The sequence below is a fragment of the Mastomys coucha genome, unplaced genomic scaffold (genome assembly GCF_008632895.1).
Source record: "Mastomys coucha isolate ucsf_1 unplaced genomic scaffold, UCSF_Mcou_1 pScaffold21, whole genome shotgun sequence".
Taxonomy (NCBI): Eukaryota; Metazoa; Chordata; class Mammalia; order Rodentia; family Muridae; genus Mastomys; species Mastomys coucha.
The window spans coordinates 64,439,281-64,456,139 of NW_022196904.1; the positions used below are offsets into that span (position 1 = coordinate 64,439,281).

The 16,859-nt window shown below is 47.6% G+C and overlaps 1 protein-coding gene across 2 annotated transcripts in view; it reads right to left on the reverse strand.

Annotated features, from left to right (window-relative positions):
- Positions 1 to 16,859, reverse strand: part of Slco3a1 (solute carrier organic anion transporter family member 3A1) — a 279,766-nt gene that overhangs the window by 54,514 nt on the left and 208,393 nt on the right. For both annotated transcript variants that reach the window (XM_031386999.1, XM_031386998.1), the window contains exon 4: positions 12,810 to 13,073. In XM_031386999.1, coding sequence (XP_031242859.1) covers positions 12,810 to 13,073 — 264 coding nt within the window. The remainder of the gene's footprint in view (positions 1 to 12,809; positions 13,074 to 16,859) is intronic.

Consider the following 16,859-nt stretch of genomic DNA (forward strand, 5'->3'; position numbering starts at 1 on the left):
ATTGTCCAAGTGGCATGCTCGTGTTTAGACTTGGGGCTGGGTGAGAATGTGGCTCAGTTGGCAGAGTAGCTGCCCTCGCATGCAGAGGGCTTTGCATTTGATCTCCAAGTCTGCACAAAACAGGTGTGGCACATGCTGCTTATTCCAGGCCCTGGGAGGTAGCAACAGGAGAATCAGGAGTTTAAGATTATCCTCAGCTACAAAATGTGTTTGGGGGCCAACCTGAGATACACAAGATCCTGTCTCAAAAAGGGGAATCCTATTTAACTATACTCATTTTATTAACAAAAATAAGGAACAGTGGCAGGGTGTACTTTCTCTCTGTGCACATGGAAAAGATCAGACACAGAGATTGAGTATTAGAAAAACCCACTTAGTGCCTATGGCCACATAAAAATAAACAGGTGGGCTGAGAACCTAACCCTGTACTCTAAGGTGATGAATTAGCCAGCTGTCCTAAAGAAGAGAGCTAATTACACAGGCACAATTGCATCTCCTAGGAGACGAAACCTCCAAATGGCCTATCTAATTAGAATAAAATAATAATAGGAGACACATAAGTTTTTAATAACGCTAACAGACAAGCCCCATGCATCAAAATGACAGAACAATAGGCCGGGGACTGGCAGATATACAAAACTTAAAATTTATCATCTCTGGGAAAGATATCCAGTTTCCAAAGGGAAACTCTCCCGAGAGGAGGAGACTTTAAGGGTTTAGTTACAGCACTGGACTGGACCAAAGGACTGGAAGCTCAGGATTACTGTGAGCTGAGCCATGGATCTGATGTCCAAGGGGGTTTAGACGATAACCAGAGATGGTGGCCTCAGCTGTTCAACATGTGTTTCTGAGGCTTTAGGAAGGCAGCTTCAGGGTTAACTGAAAGCACACACACACACACACAAAGACACAGACACACACACACACACAGACACACAGACACACACACACACACAGACACACACACAGACACACACACACACACAGACACACACACACACACACACACACACACACACACACACACTCACACATACACACAAATTTAAAGCCAAAACTTTACAAAGGGTATGAACAAAGATGGTACACGAACAGCTTCAGGTCCTCACACTTCATGCCGGTACTCTGTGCTTAGAGCTTTCTGGTCTTTCCGGGCATGCCGTTTTTGTATGCTTTACAGGCCTTTTAAACATTCATGGCAATCTGACTTTTTAGAAGTATCATTTCAGATAAATGCCTAGGAGTGTTTGCTTTTAAAATCTGTGTTTAAATGTTAAGAAACTTCCCTTTGTTAAATCCATATTGTTTTTAAGTATTGTACAAATACTCCCAGAACTGTTGACTCTGCAGTGTTTGAAAATGTAGCTTATCAAATACGGAAAATGAACACAGCAGACATACACAGAGGGTGATCGGCTCTTCACAGTCAAAGGTGTCTTGGGTGTGAAGAATCCATCATGGTAAATCATTGTTGATGAGCCATGGCAAATTTGAGACAGTGTGTGTGCCAAGCATGAGGCTATTCTGTACCCAGGATAAGGTTCTGGTGAGGTATAGCCACACACTGCAGAGAGAACACTATAGACCACACCATGCGATCACAGGACCCACTTGGAATGGGAGAGAGTGAACAACAAAGTCCTGGCTGCTCATGTGTAGTGGCAGATACAACGGTGACTTAGTCACTACGCTCTTTCAGAATGATGGCATCTAGATTCTGGAAGTACCGGGACAGGGTTGGGACAATCTAGGTAACATGCTCTCGCTGTGTGCTTCATGTCCTCAGTTGGAATGGAGTCTCTGCCGTGTGCAACTCCAGAAAAATGAAAAGCTTTGCGCTTTCCCTGGATCAATCACCTGGAGCCTCCAAAATGACACTGAGGATGATTTGAGTCAATTGCCACATCTCTTTAAACCTCAGTAGCCCCATAACTCTTCATCATCATCTTCATGATCTTTTGAGGGTAGGAAGGGCCCTCGTTCCATGAAAGTGACTTCAGTTAATAGAACATTTCTGTACTTCTGCAAGCTTTTAATTATTCTGGAGTTCATTCCATTCTGCAGGAAGGGCTCTTTGTTAAGACAGGAGTCTTCCTGCTTGTCTTAATGCCTAATGACTAATCTCTCCTTGAATTAGATGTTAAAAATCATTAAGTTCAAGAATCATTGGACTGAAGGAAGGACTGGGACACCTCATTTGCATGACCCTTTTCTCTCTGTAGCCAACCTGATTGGCTTCCAGAAATGACAGCTTCCTCCCACATTCTTCCTCCTACCCACAGTTTTATTGCAATAACTTGTAGCTATCAAAAGCTGACTCCATTTTTACAGGTTCAGCCCACCTTCAATACCCCTGCTTGGAAATGAGGCCTTAATTAGCTTGACTGTAAGGCTGTCTTAGTGCTTCAAGTGGATTGCAAAACCATAAAATCCAACCTTTCGAGGAGGGAGTAGTTCAGGCAAACAGAGATAGGTGAACCAGGGCTGTAACAGGTCACTGAACATCTGCATCCCCCACTAGTCATTTAATCCTCTTTACTCATTTAGCCCTTAGTACTGGAGCTGGGTGGAAGGGGGTTGAATCATGCAGTTCTACCAAGAGGGGTAGGGGAAACCTTTTTAGCTCTCTCTAGGAGGCCACGACTGTCACCAGTCGGATGGTACAAGACTGGAAACTGCACAGGGGAGCTGGCTCCGTGGAGAACAGGCTGCATACTGGGAGCCCTCAGAGGACATTCCTGCGGAACGGAGGATTGCTGTTTGTTGTGGGAGGGGAAAGGCAGATTTGGGGACTATAGTCATCAGAACATCCTCTATGTGCCAAATGCCATCCTGAGGGTTCACCAGCAACTCACAGACTCATAACACAACCTTCACAAAAAACCATGACCTTAGAACCACTGAAATCCTCATTTACAAATGAGTAAATGGAAGCAGAGAATGGTCCCAACAATGAGAGAGGCTTAGCAGGAGCTCCAGCCACAGCAAGAGCCACCACAGCATGCATTTGTGACAAGTGTGCTGTTCTTTCTTGGATTCTATCTACTATTTTCATTATGAAAATTATGAAAGCAGGCTGGATCTGCCAATCAGAAATATAGCTTCAGTTTCACAAATAGCAATAATGAAAATTCCCATTGGACCTGGAAGTTTTCCAAGCTACTGTTCTACTTCTATATTAAGACACCATGACCAAGGCAACTAATAGGAGAGAAAGGTTACTTGGGGCTTATGGTTTTAGAGAGTTGAGTCCATGACCATTATGGCAGAGGGAATGTATGCAGGAAGGTACAGCACTGGGATAATAGAGGAGATCTCACATCTTGAGACACAACCACAAGAAGGGGGGGAGGGAAGGAGGGAGGGAGGTGACCTGGGTGAGCAAACAGGGAAACCATCAGCTCAGAACAGTCACTTGGAAGGGAAGCTGAGTAGGAGCTGGTGTGCACTGGCCAGGGGGGTGGAGTGGGGAGGATATAAGCTGGTGCACAGCACGGCCAGGGCTGAGCATGAGCTGGTGAGGTGAGCATCAGTGGGGGGTGGGGGGGTGAGGTGGGGGGAGTGCAGGGGCAGTCCCAGCCAAACATTGATCGATCCCACTGATTTTTGGGGGACCACCAGGAGGGTCTAAGAGAGGACTAGAGGACATTTAAAGCAAGAACACAGTGAGATTCAGGTTGTAGCTCTACACTGGGTTGGTATTCAGTGTCTCCCCTCCCCTTTCTCCATGGATGGCCTGGGAAGCAGAGGCTTGCCCATGGAGGACAGAGCTGACAGAGGGAAAGGAGGCTCAGAAGCAGCAGGAAGTGCTTCTTCAGATCCACAGTTGCATCTTTCCAAGGCAAGGCCGCAGACAGAAAATGGCTTAGGCAGTAAGGACTCTTGTAAGCAAACAGGTGCCCCTACTTCATGCCTGTGTCTAAAAAACTTCCTCTGTGAAAATGTTCTCTGCCCCGGTGCCACACAGGGTTTGCTGTCTCCCACAGTGTGAGAATTCATTCCTGGAAAATCTGCAAGGACAAACAGAAACATTCCGGTAGAGCGGGTTGATGCTCTGCCCACCTCAAAGGTACTTCCTACCATGCTTGCTTGCCACAGGCCCCTCATGATCACTGCGGGGACCCATCCTGTCCCATCTTATTTGTGACAGATTTCTCTCAGCACTTCAATTTATACAAGTCCAGCCACGGGGAAGTGGGGGAGGCACAGCTCTGGCCTGTCAGACCCTTCGTGGGGACCCAGCAAGGAACCTCCTTGTCTCTGGCATTCCTGTGCAGTTAGCAATTTACTTAGAAAAGACTTCAGGGGCTTTCAGACATCACCGTGCCTGAGCCTCTCCTTCTCCAGTTCTGGGAAGCATAATTTCCTATGGGGCGGATACAAAGTAGTATCTGAAGACACCACACATGGGTGGTGCGGACTCAGCCTGCTGGTGGGGAGACAAGGGTTTGTAAAACAGAGTCCACACACTTTTATCTGAAAGTCAATGCCGAGGCTTTGATGATTCATTCATAATACAACTGGGACTTCTGGGCCCTTTCAGATAGCAGGCACTCTGCTACACATGGGGCTGTCCTGACCTGTCTTCTACCACAACCTTTTCTAAATGGCATATTACAAACTAGATGTCCTTCCCCCAACCACACCCAGGAACATCTGCCTGCTCCTCCAAGGTAATATCCTTGCCCCCTCACCCCATCCTTCCAGGTAGGCCTTCCTTCCTGTACATGCTCCATGGCCCTTTAATGCATCTTTTGAACTTCCTGGGGTCCTCTTCATCATGTACCCTGAATTCTGGCAGCCTTTGCCAATGCTCATAGATATAGCATAGTCTCAATCATGCAGCTTGGAGAAATATAGCTTAAAATGAAGTTATTCAGCCTTCCTTGACGCTGGCCTGCCCAGAGCTGTTAATGTGCTGATATAAAGCATGACCCTCAAAGAGGAAGAGATGGTTCTGTAAAGTGCTTGCTGTGCTAATCATGAGGACTGGAGTTCAATCCCCAGCATCTATGTCAGAAGGTCTGGCACTGTGACACATGTGTGCTGATCAGTCTTAGGCTAACTTAACACAAGCCAGTTATCTGAAAGGAGCGAACCTCAGTTGAGGATAGACCTCTGTACTGGTTGTTGGTTTTGTGTGTCAACTTGACACAGGCTGGAGTTATCACAGAGAAGAGAGCTTCAGTTGGGGAGGTGCCTCCATGAGATCCAGCTGTGGGGCATTTTCTCAATTAGTGAGCAAAGGGGTAGGACCCCTTGTGGGTGGTGCCATCCCTGGGCTGGAAGTCATAGGTTCTATAAGAGAGCAGGCTGAGCAAGCCAGGAGAAGCAAGCCAGTAAGGGACATCCCTCCATGGCCTCTGCATCAGCTCCTGCTTCCTGACCTGCTTGAGTCCCAGTCCTGACTTCCTTGGTGATAAACAGCAATGTGGAAGTAAGCTCAATAAAACCTTTCCTCCCTAATTTGCTTCTTGGTCATGATGTTTGTGCAGGAATAGAAACCCTGACTAAGACAACCTCTATAAGATACAACTGTCAGGCATTTTCTTAAGTAGTGATTGGTAGGGGAGGTGCCATCCCTGGGTTGGTGGTCCTGGGTTATAGAAGAAAGCAGACTGAGCAAATCGTGGGGGCACAAGCCAGTAAGCAGGAGCTTTCCATGTCCTCTGCATCTGTTCCTGCCTCCAGGTTCCTGCCATGGAGTTTCTGCCCTGTCTTCCTTCAATTGATGAATCGATATGGAAGTATAAGCTTAATTAAACCTTATCCTCCTCAACTGGCTTTTGGTCATGGTGTTCCCTCACAGCAATAGTAACCCTAATTAAGACAATACATTTGTCATCCTAGCACCTGGAGGGTAGTGACAAATGACACTCTCCCTGTGTCTTGCTTATTAGCCAGTCTAAATAAATCTACCAGTCCCAGGCTGAAGAAGCGCCCATCCAGTAAAACAAGACAACCACAAAAGACAAACAACAACACAAAACACAGATAGCACTCCAGTAATGACACATGAGGGTGAACTCTGGCCTCTGGATTTATGAGCACAGCTGTGCATGCCTATCTGCACACACCTATAAACTTGTCTCTCCCCCACCCCCATTAAACTCTGAGAAGACCATAGACAGGCTTCTACTTGTTTGGACAGCTACTGCTTTTCCTTCATGGTGTTGTTGATCAGTTTCACAGTATCCCCCTCTGCAAAACGCTACCTTCTCATTTCCTTTGCTTATTTATTCAACAGACATTCTGACATGTCAACCATGCCTGGCCTCATGCTGGGTGCCCTCGCATGTTTGGCTCACTGGCCTTGCTAAAACAGCCAGAGAAGAGCAGCACATTAAGGGACATGTTCCTCTCACTGCTGTTTCCAACGGACTTTCCATGATAAAAACCCATGACTCTGAACCCATGGACCAGCCTGGTCCCTGAGGAATCATAACCGAACTCCTGTGACACAGCAGGGTCTGGGCACAGCCTGGTTCAAGACGTTTGGGAAGATAGACTGCTTCTTTCACTATGGAAACAAGAATGCAGATTTTTCAACATATCTACAGGAGGAGAGAAGTCAGTCTGGAGACAAATGATATAATAGATAGCCAGGCTCCTCACAGACACATTCAAATGAGAGGTACAGGCTCCTCAATAAGGAAAGTGTAGCAGAATTCAACTGCTGAGCTGAAAAGGAGTAGAAGAAGCCAGGACAGGAGCGGGGTTCAGCAAACCCTTCCTGATACAGGTGGGTCACTTGTGGGCTTGTGGCAGCACACAGATATGCACAGCTCTTACTATGTGCTCACAGGTGGGCCATACAGAAGCCGGAGCCTGGGTAGGTTGGATCAGGCCTGGCCAGGATTCGTCAATAAACAAAGTCGAGCTGGGCCTGGTAATGGTCCTTCCATGATCCCCTCTCTCCTCCCCTTACCACAGAATGTAGTCCTAGGTGGCAACAAAAATGGAAGTGTCTCTGTCATCATGGAGGCACAGAGGAAGGGATACTTCACCCATCAGGAAGTAAAATGAGGCCAGGGGAAGTCAGGAAGCTATGTTTCAGAAAAGAAAGGAAGCTGATGTCCAAGACCAGATGTGAATCGGAAAAGGGCTCAGGAAGGAGGGAATAGGCAGAAAACTAGGGGGGTGTTTGTAAGGAGAGCGGGGGACATGGCAGAACAAGGTAGGTGTGGAACGAAGTCAGAGGAGCCACAGTAGGATTTTGCCACTGTCCCTTTAAGTGGCAGGTGGCAGCATGATCAGGTGTTGAGTCAGTTACTTTTCTAGTTGCTGTGACTATGGCAAAACCCGTGACTGAAGTGCCTTGAAGCAGGAAGGGTTTCTGCTGTCTCTCAGTCCGAGGGTACCCTTTGCAGCTGTGGGAAGGAGCTGCAGTGGACATGAGAGGCAACTGGCTGGGCACAGTGTTTCCATAGTGAGAAGCAGACAGGATAAATCTTTTGATTTGTTCTGGGGCTGAGCTCCTGGGATGGTACTGACTACCTTCAGGATGGGTCTTCCTTTCTGGAACATCCATCACTCACCAGAGACCCATTTCTGTGATGATTGTAAACACCACCAAGCTGCTAAGGATGACTTTAGGTGAGGTAGGGGCCCTGGGCAGATCAGGGACAGGATCCAGCAGCAGGGCTTTAGCATACACTGATGCAGACAGGGCTGGGCAGGGCTGGGCCAGCGTGAGTTATCAAGGCAGAGCTTGCTCCTCTCACAGTGAGGCTCCACTAGAGGATGGGCGCAGAGCTCAGCAGTCTTTTCAAGGACATCGAGAGGCCACTTGTCTGTCAGGGTGAAGGGCTGAGACAAGAGTGCTCAGCTTCTCTGCCTGTCTCAGAGATCAAAGTCGAGACCTGCCCTGAGGATCCCGAGCCTGGACACAGGCAGCTACACTGATCCCAGCAAGTCAGGACTGGCCAGTGCTAACAGGGAACAGACGCATCCTCCCCTTGCAGCTGCAGCCCCTTTGAAGACACATTGTTTTAGGAGACATCTGTGCTGCCTCGGGAGATGGTTTTAGTACACTCTGTGGAAAGGTCACTTAGCACCTGGTGATGGCACTTGTTTTTTGGGAGAGTTTAGTCAGCCAGAAAGACAGCCTCATGTCAAGCTTAAGGAGACAGGCACTGTTTTTCTTCATGGTGATTCAAATGTCTTCTCTTTCCATCTCTAAGTTGGATTTCTAGATCTGTAAAACAGTACTAGTGGCTTATAGGGCTGGAGAGATTCCCAGGGATGGTGTGTGTGTGTGTGTGTGTGTGTGTGTGCTGTACACCTCTGTAGAGGCCAGAAGTGCTGAAGCTGAGTGTCTTCCTCTATTGTTTTCTGCCTTATCTTTTGAGATAGTCTTTCAGTGCGTGCTTTGGAACTTGCTGATTCAGCTAGATTGGCATCTTGGCCGCAGAGCCACGTGGATCTTCCTGTCTTGGTTTCCTGATTACAGATGTGTGCCACTGTGCCTGGCTTTTTATGTGGATGCTGGAGATCTGAACTCAGGTCCTGAGACCTGTGCAACAAGCCCTTTACTGGGTCATACTCCTAGGTCCTGCTTGTGTGTACGTGTATGTGTGTATGTGTGTGTGTGTGTGTGTGTGTGTGTGTGTGTTATTGGTTACTTCATTCATTAAAATGGCACCACTTCCATGTCAGGCACTGTCATGCACTGCAAATGAACAGATGAATGAGAGCTTTGTTTTAGAGTAGTTGGAGACCACCATCCTGGGTAGGGACTTTGCAGAGGCCAAGTGGATGATATATATCCAACACAATATAGCTGACAGCCCAAAAGTGAACCAAAGGAGAAAGGATATCCCAGGCAGAAAAAGAGCAAAGAGGGGGAATTACTGATGGACTGCACAAACCACACAGAGTAGGTAGATGAAGAGAGACAGATCACTTCACTGGGGCCCAGATCCTGTCCATTGGAGCTTCCCAGGTGATCAAGGAGACAACTTACAATGAAATATAAAGCTATTGAAGTGACATTGAAAGCAGGAACTGAAACCACGACACGTGTCTCTATAAAAGCATGCCTATGCATATCACACACTGTGGGTATGAGATTTAACATGCAAATGATAATGGCATTGAGTGTTTATTTTATAGACATGACTGATTTACATTTAGTTTTAATTAAAGTTTACATTTTTTCATGTGTGTGTGTGTGTGTGTGTGTGTGTGTGTATGTATGTATGCACACATGTACATATCCATAAGGTCAGAGGACAAAGTTGTTAGAACCAGTTCTTTTTGTTTACCTATGAGTTCTGGAGATCAAACTCAAGCTGTCAGGCTTAGTAGCAGCAGCAGCAGCAGCAGCCTTATCCAATGAGCTACCTTGCTGCCTCTGGATTATTACTGTCTCATTGAGCCATCCTTCCCTCTGGGTACCTTTCCATAAATTCTTCACACACACTGTACAGCTACATGCCAGGGTCATGCCAGGCACCAGTATATATAACCTGTTGGCATGAAAGGGGAGGAATGAAGAGTACTAGGCATTAGGATGGCAGCGATGCTGAGGGCACCTCAAGTGTGGGCTCATCAGGGCAGAAGCATCTCAGAGCCAAAACTTAAAGGAAAGAGATTTGGTGAAATGTGGAGATCTAAAATTGTGCCTGGGTTTGGCAGGGTCACACTGGGCCTTCATAACCCCAAGTATTTGTTTGTGTAAGGTCTGTTGTATCAAAATACTATGTGACAGTTGCTACAAGCTAGGAAAACCAGATCCCACTCTTTCCACCCCTCATCCTCTACAGAGAGTTACAAGCTCAGCCAATGGCTGGCTTTGTTGGCAATATACCTTTGAGGCCCTTGAAAATGGACCACATACCCAACTCCCATTATACCATAGCATAAGCCCTCTATGGTGATAGACAGCAATACCAACTGGAGGCACTTGTTGTAAAGATGAAACCAGACCCTCCATGTGGAAGTCAAGTAGAGTTAAATGTCATGACTCAGGTGTCACAAGGGGGTAGTAGCTGAGCTGAACTGGATCACAGGATGTCCCACTCAAGAGAGGCTACCCTATATCACTCTCAGAAACCCAGGAACGCTGCATGGTGGAATGGAAGGGCTGCTCCCAGTGGAGTTTCTGAGCATGGCCTGGGACTCAAATAGACTGGTGGGAGAAGACAAACCTTTGAAAGTTCCGAAGAGATGCATGAGAAAAATGGCCTCAGATTCTGAGAGGTGTGCACTCCTCTTATATATCTATCAGTGTTCTGCTTATTTGTACCCATGAACATGCTGGGGCCACCAGAGTATCTGAGAGTTTGTGCATGGTGTGTTTGTGTGTGTGTTTCTGAGAGTTCGTAGGTGGTGTGGTGTGGTGGTGTGTGTGTGTGTATGTGTGTGTGTGTGTATGTGTGTGTGTGTGTGTGTGTGAGAGAGAGAGAGAGAGAGAGAGAGAGAGAGAGAGAAAGAAAGAGAGAGACAGAGACAGAGACACAGACAGACAGAGACACAGACAGACAGAGAGAATCAGAGTAAGAATTCATGTGGGAATACCAGCAGCACTGAAGGATACATTTGGTTCCTGTGGCAGAAACACTCAGCTCATGGGAGAAGATGAAGGATGTCAATACAGCGGGTCCTTCTCTGTGGCCAGCACCTGGATGATTCTTTATTGGCACAATCACTCATGCCACTGAACTGCTCTTTCAGAAGTCTTCTGGAGACGCAGCTTTCTTGCCCTGCTGGGATATCCTCTAGGCTAGTCCACTAGCGGAGCTAACTAAGTAAGGACTGCTTGGTTGAAATGAAACATCATTACTCATGGAAGTGCATTCATATGGACACCATGCTTGCCCACTTCTGATATACTGAGTTCTGAACCCACTGGCCCAGATGCATACCTCTCAGCCCTGGCCAACTACTCAGTGTTCATCTTCACTTTGATTTGACCTCTCTTGCTGCATGCCTTCTCTATGGAAGCACAAGTTCTAGGACACAAGCCCCTGATCCATGGCCATATCCCTACCCCTTTCTAAATGGAGACACCCTAAATGGAGGAGATGAAGTGAAATGGCTGAACTTTATCTGAAACACTCTGAACTTGTGACAGTCCCTAGCTTAGGACCCAGCTGAGCTCTACCTTTTATCCTTCCTGGCCTTCTACAGGTCTGTCACTTCCTGAACCACTGGCTATCTTTGTTGGCAAGCTGATGAGTTCATTGATGGCCCTATTTTTTATCTTTTTATACCCAGAGATGAAAGGAGGAGCCAATGAATGCAGTCTGTGGGACACAAGACCATTACCTGGACAAAGAAAGATCTGGAATGGTTGTCACTACTGGGAATCAGGGTTCTCTCTTGCCAGACCAACTCTGATGCCAGTCGGATGGATTATTGTGAGTCTGGGGACTGGGATTACAGTCAGCTGTGTTCTTAAGATAACAACAGGCATCACCATTGAGCTGGCTGGGGACTTCTGGAATCTGCCAGTTTTGAAGGTAGAGGTAATTTACACACTTACTGAAGGGGTGGTCCCAGCTAAGGCAACCTCAAGGACACACACTAGTTAGACTTCTCACCTTCTAGTGCATTCAGAGCTTAAAAACAGGAATTTTAAGACCATCATTTGGCACTTGTAGATACTGACAGAGAACACGGGACCAGACATGACATCAGGTTATTAAATTGGTGTCTTTTCAGAAACAGCAAAGGTGCGTTGGGCTCCTTATGGACTCGAAGGTTTGATTAAGTGTCTCTGCAGGCAGAGCTCTTGTTCTCAGGTTGATGCTGTCAGAGAACTGTGGCATAGTCTTAAAGACGTGGAAATATGGCAAGGAGAGTGGAGCAACCTTACAGCCAGTGTGGGGTGGGGCAGTGAAGGAGTGTGGGGTTAGTCAAGGCCTGGAACCATCGCCTGCCTCAAGTGCACCTCACCAGAGATGTGCTTACCTTGTTGTCAACTTGATTCCAGGGAAATGCTAATGATGCCTTGAAATGCAGCCCGTGTGGCTGCTAAAGGCTTTGCAAGAGGTTACTATCCATCTACCTTCCTTTCACCCCAACTTCTCTACAAGGAGGTACATTAGCCTGGCTCACGCCCAGGCACCTGCAGGCACCTGCAGCCAACTGCTCATGTCTAAATTCCAGCAGGTACTCTGTTGGATCCAAGTAAGCTAGAGAACACCATAAGCTTAAGTAGTCCCCTTGGGGTATGTATGTGTGAATGTGTATATGTGTGTGCTTGAAATTAGACATATAGATAGATAGATAGATAGATGATAGATAGATAGATAGATAGATAGATAGATAGATAGATAGATAGATAGATAGATGGATGGATGGATGGATGGATGGATGGATGGATGGATGGATAGATAGATAGATAGATAGATAGATAGATAGATAGATAGATAGATAGATGGGGGGGTCGGGAGCATGGAGCAGCCTGAGGCTGCTAGGTTATATTCAGTATCTCTGTTATTTCCTAGGCCTATAAGGGACCATGCTGACAGTGGAAACAACCCAGAAAAGATCTTTCTCAGTTGACATTATTTCCACCATGCCATTTTCTCAGAAAAGCTGCATTTGTTTATTTTTCTTTTTCAATGTATAGAGCTTTGCTGTGCCCCCAGAGCTAGACTTTTGTACAATAACCACCAGGATTTCCTCAATACATGGCGGCTACCTTATTTTTGCATTCATTAAATGTGTCTGATCCTAAGTCAAGCACAAACTTTGTGTGGGCCATTTATGCAAAACTCTCACACCCTCCAGTGGCCACCCATTCCCTCATCCCATCACAACATCCCTATTTTTCTGACCAGCAACGTCTGGCCTCTTACCTCTCAGTTGCTGGAAACAGGAGGCACTGCTGTCTGGCTCCAGGGGGTGTCTCAGGACCCCATTGCTGGGCTTGGGTCTCTCATATTCTCTTTCTGGGAGCATGGCCTGCTCACTCTCCATGCCAGGGTCTGAGTGTGGGGGCAGGGATTGTGGGAACCCAAACATCAGGAGGGACGAGAAGAAGAGCAAGGCACCACAGAGCAGAAAGCCACCCCACCAGGCTCCGATCCAGCGCGGGTCATCGGGAGTGATGTCCAGGTTACCTGCCAACAGAGAGGGCACAGCTTAGTGGGCATGTGAGCTGTGAGGACGGTGATGAAGAGAGATGCCCCGCACAAAGAGTTCACGGGCTACAAAGCTTGATGGAAGTGGGTGGGGCTCTGGGCTGGGAAACTATCTGCTCCTTGTCAGTGCTCCAGTTTCTGCCATTACTGGGGACCGAGCATGTTTCCCCTTCATTTTCTTGTCTGCTCCGCGCTTATAATCTGTCTAAACAAAAACAGCGAGGAGCCAGACAGCCAAGGCTGGAATTGACTCATCTTGCTGCACTGCCAAGCTGAGTCTACAAAAGCATAAGCAGATAGTCACTATCCAAGGGTAGACTGTCACTAGGTATATGCTCTCTCACCTGGAACAGTTTGTCTGAAACCTCATTCCATCCCTCACAGCATGAGTTACATCAGGCTCGAGACTAAGACGGGCACATGCAGAATGCAATTCCAGAAAATGGATGTCTGGAATGCCTGGATTGAAATCATACTCCGTTTTAAGTCTTTCTGAACTCCATACCTCAGTTTGTTAATCTACAAACACTGATGATGAAGACCATGTAGAGTCATTTGGAAGGGCCAGAATGCCACACCAGACATGTGCTCTCATACTTGGCCGATGTCAATCTATCACTTATGGTGGGGTTCTTCGTCCCCAAGCTTCTACTGGCTAGCCTGACTCAAGTCTTGAGCGTGGCCCCCAGCCCTCTGTAAGAAAGCTCTGGCACAGCTCCCATGCTCAAGGGCACCACAAATATCTGTGTGGTTTGGCTGCATGGACCCAGGCTGCTTGGTACCAGCACGCCTTTGATTTGCCAGTGGAAGTCATAGGAACGGAAGATCACTGTAGCTTCCCCCTCGGCATTGGGATTCCCTTTTAGAGCTACCCTGCAAAGAGACATGTCCAGGTGGGTTACCTAGAAATGTCATTTTGATGACAAACCATGCTCCCAGAGCCCACAAGGAGTTTCTTGGGGACCTGGGTGATTGTCTGTGAGGCAAGAACAGGGCTGTAGCCTGGGGCCAGATGGATGAACAGTTTGGGGAAGAGTGATGACTACAGACACCAGATGAGCACTTCACCATTTATAAAGTATCCCAGCTCCCTAAGACTCCTAACAACAATACCAGTCATCACTTTCCTAGGGGTCCCTCTGCCCTAGAAGTCAAGCACAGCACACTCCTGTGATTTCAGTGAATTCTTCCTACAAGCCTACAGAATAGGACCTTTCATTCCCTCCATGTTGGACTGATATGGAAACTAAGGCCTAGGTTCTTTGCCCAGGATCACATGAGTGCAGGCTAGGAGGCCTTGACACAGAGGCTTGACATGCTTGGCACTACCTTCTAGATTCCCTTTTAGCTGTTCTTAATCCCTTTGTGTCCCCTGGAGGACTTGTTTGAATGCTTGATTTCTGTACTCTATGCAATAGGCCCATGACTATTGCATGTTCTGGTAATGTGCAAATTGGATTTGGGATATTGATATCCTCTACCCTGAACACAATGATTGATGCTGAGTGGCCCTCACCATGCTAAGAGGGACCAACTGCTTTTTGTGCAGCCATGGAGAGGAGAGAGCTGCAAAGGGCTGGAGGGGGTAGGGGACCAAATCCCAGCTCTGCTGCTCACTAGCCTGAGCACACCCCAAGCCTTTGCATCATTTATGAAATGAGGGTGCCACCCCTAGAACGGTTGTAAGGATGAAAGGTAAGAATCCCCTGGCACTTGCGGGAGCTTTGGATATGGCAGCTCTTATCCCCCCCCCCCCCCTTTTCTGTTTCTAAGTGTATGAATGGGCATTTCCGTGTATGGGTTTTGTTTTGAAATAGTACGCCAGGGCACTGGAAACCCAAGGTGATTCTGGAAGCATCTTCATGCAAATGAGGGAAAAGAAAAGGAAGTACAATTGCCTGGGGTGGCTGAATCCGGCTGTTTTCACTAGTCACTTACTGTGTTTCTTCACCTGCTGCCAAGCAAGGGATGAAAACAAAGAGGAAGGGAGCCTCCACTGCCTCGGGGCTCCAGATGTGAGCAAAGGCAGAGAAATCCTAGCAGTTGTTGGAGGCGAACAAAATTAGTGCTGCGAGAAAGGAGAAAGTCAAAGGCAATCAGTGATTCTCTCGGATGTGTGGGAAAGCATCCCGGGGAGATGGGCTGGCACTGGCTCTATGAGCTGTCTCTGTCACTGTCTTCTCTGTGGGCATGCGTACGCAAAGCTGACTGTCTGCTCAGGAACTGAAAGACAGCGAGGAGGAACGTGTCACCCGGGTCAAAACCACAGCACACCCACCATTTGTGTCAGGTCAGAGGAGGCTCATGTTGAGGTCTGGTTCGTAAAACCATTGGTGGTGCTCTTGGGTGTTCTCCAGGAGTGGGTTACTCAGGGCACCGTGGCAGGAGAGAAAAAGCCCTCCTAGGGGCTAGTACTCAGCTCCAGGGAGTGCATGGGAGAGGCTTGGTGAGTTTCTATCTGATTTAAGGGAAACGGCTCAAGCTTGAACCTGGGTTGGAAACATTACTCCAAATAAGAGTGCATGTGCAAATGCACGTGTGCTTAAAGGTGCCTGCTGTGTGGATGCAGAAATATGCCTGTAGAGGCCGGAGGTCAACCTTGGGTATTATTCTTTTGGAGCTAGCTACTCTGTGTTATGAGTCAGAATCTCTCATTGGCCTTGGCTCATCCGTTTGTCCACGGCTGGAGAGTAAGCCCCAGGGATTTTCCTCTTCACTGCTGAGCTTGTCCATGCCTCTCCGCTGCTGGGATCACAAGCATGTACCGTTATACTTGGCTTTTTTTTTTTTTTAAATGTGGAACTGGGGGTTGGACTCATGTCTTCCTGGAGCCAGGGCTTTACCATCTGAGTCATCCCTCAAACTCCTCAAGTAATGCTTTTTATGAGGAATTTTGGCTACTTAACAGGGAAAAAGTAACCCTCTACTTGTGTGGTCATTGTTAATGCTCAGGAGACATCATTCTTGAATGGCTGATACTGCGATAGAGTTGTGTGTGTGTTCTGGCAAAGAGACAAATGGAAGGTGACATCAACGCCTATGTGTAGACCAGCTCTTCTTCCAGATACAGAGCATGTGCCCCTCATCCCCCCAGATACTAGAGTTTCATAGAGGAAAGAACTAGCAGGGATCATACGTTACTTCTGAATATGACTGTGCATGTGCTGGGCGTGGCTGTGCATGCGCTGGACATGACTGTGCATGTGCTGGGCATGACTCTGCATGTGCTGGGCATGACTGTGCATGTGCTAGGTATGACTGTGCATGTGCTGGGCATGACTGTGCATGTGCTGGGCATGACTGTGCATGTGCTGGGTATGATTGTGCATGTGATAGGTATGACTGTGCATGTGCTAGGCATGACTGTGCATGTGCTGGGTATGACTGTGCATGTGCTGGGTATGACTGTGCATGTGCTGGGTATGACTGTGCATGTGCTGGGTATGACTGTGCATGTGCTGGGTATGACTGTGCATGTGCTGGGTATGACTGTGCATGTGCTGGGTATGACTGTGCATGTGCTGGGTATGACTGTGCATGTGCTGGGTATGACTGTGCATGTCCTGGGTATGACTGTGCATGTGTTGTGTATGACTGTGCATGTGCTGGGTATGACTGTGCATGTGTTGTGTATGACTGTGCATGTGCTGGGTATGACTGTGCATGTGCTGGGTATGACTGTGCATGTGCTGGGCAAGACTGTGCATGTGCTGGGTATGACTGTGCATGTGCTGGGTATGACTGTGCATGTGCTGGGTATGACTG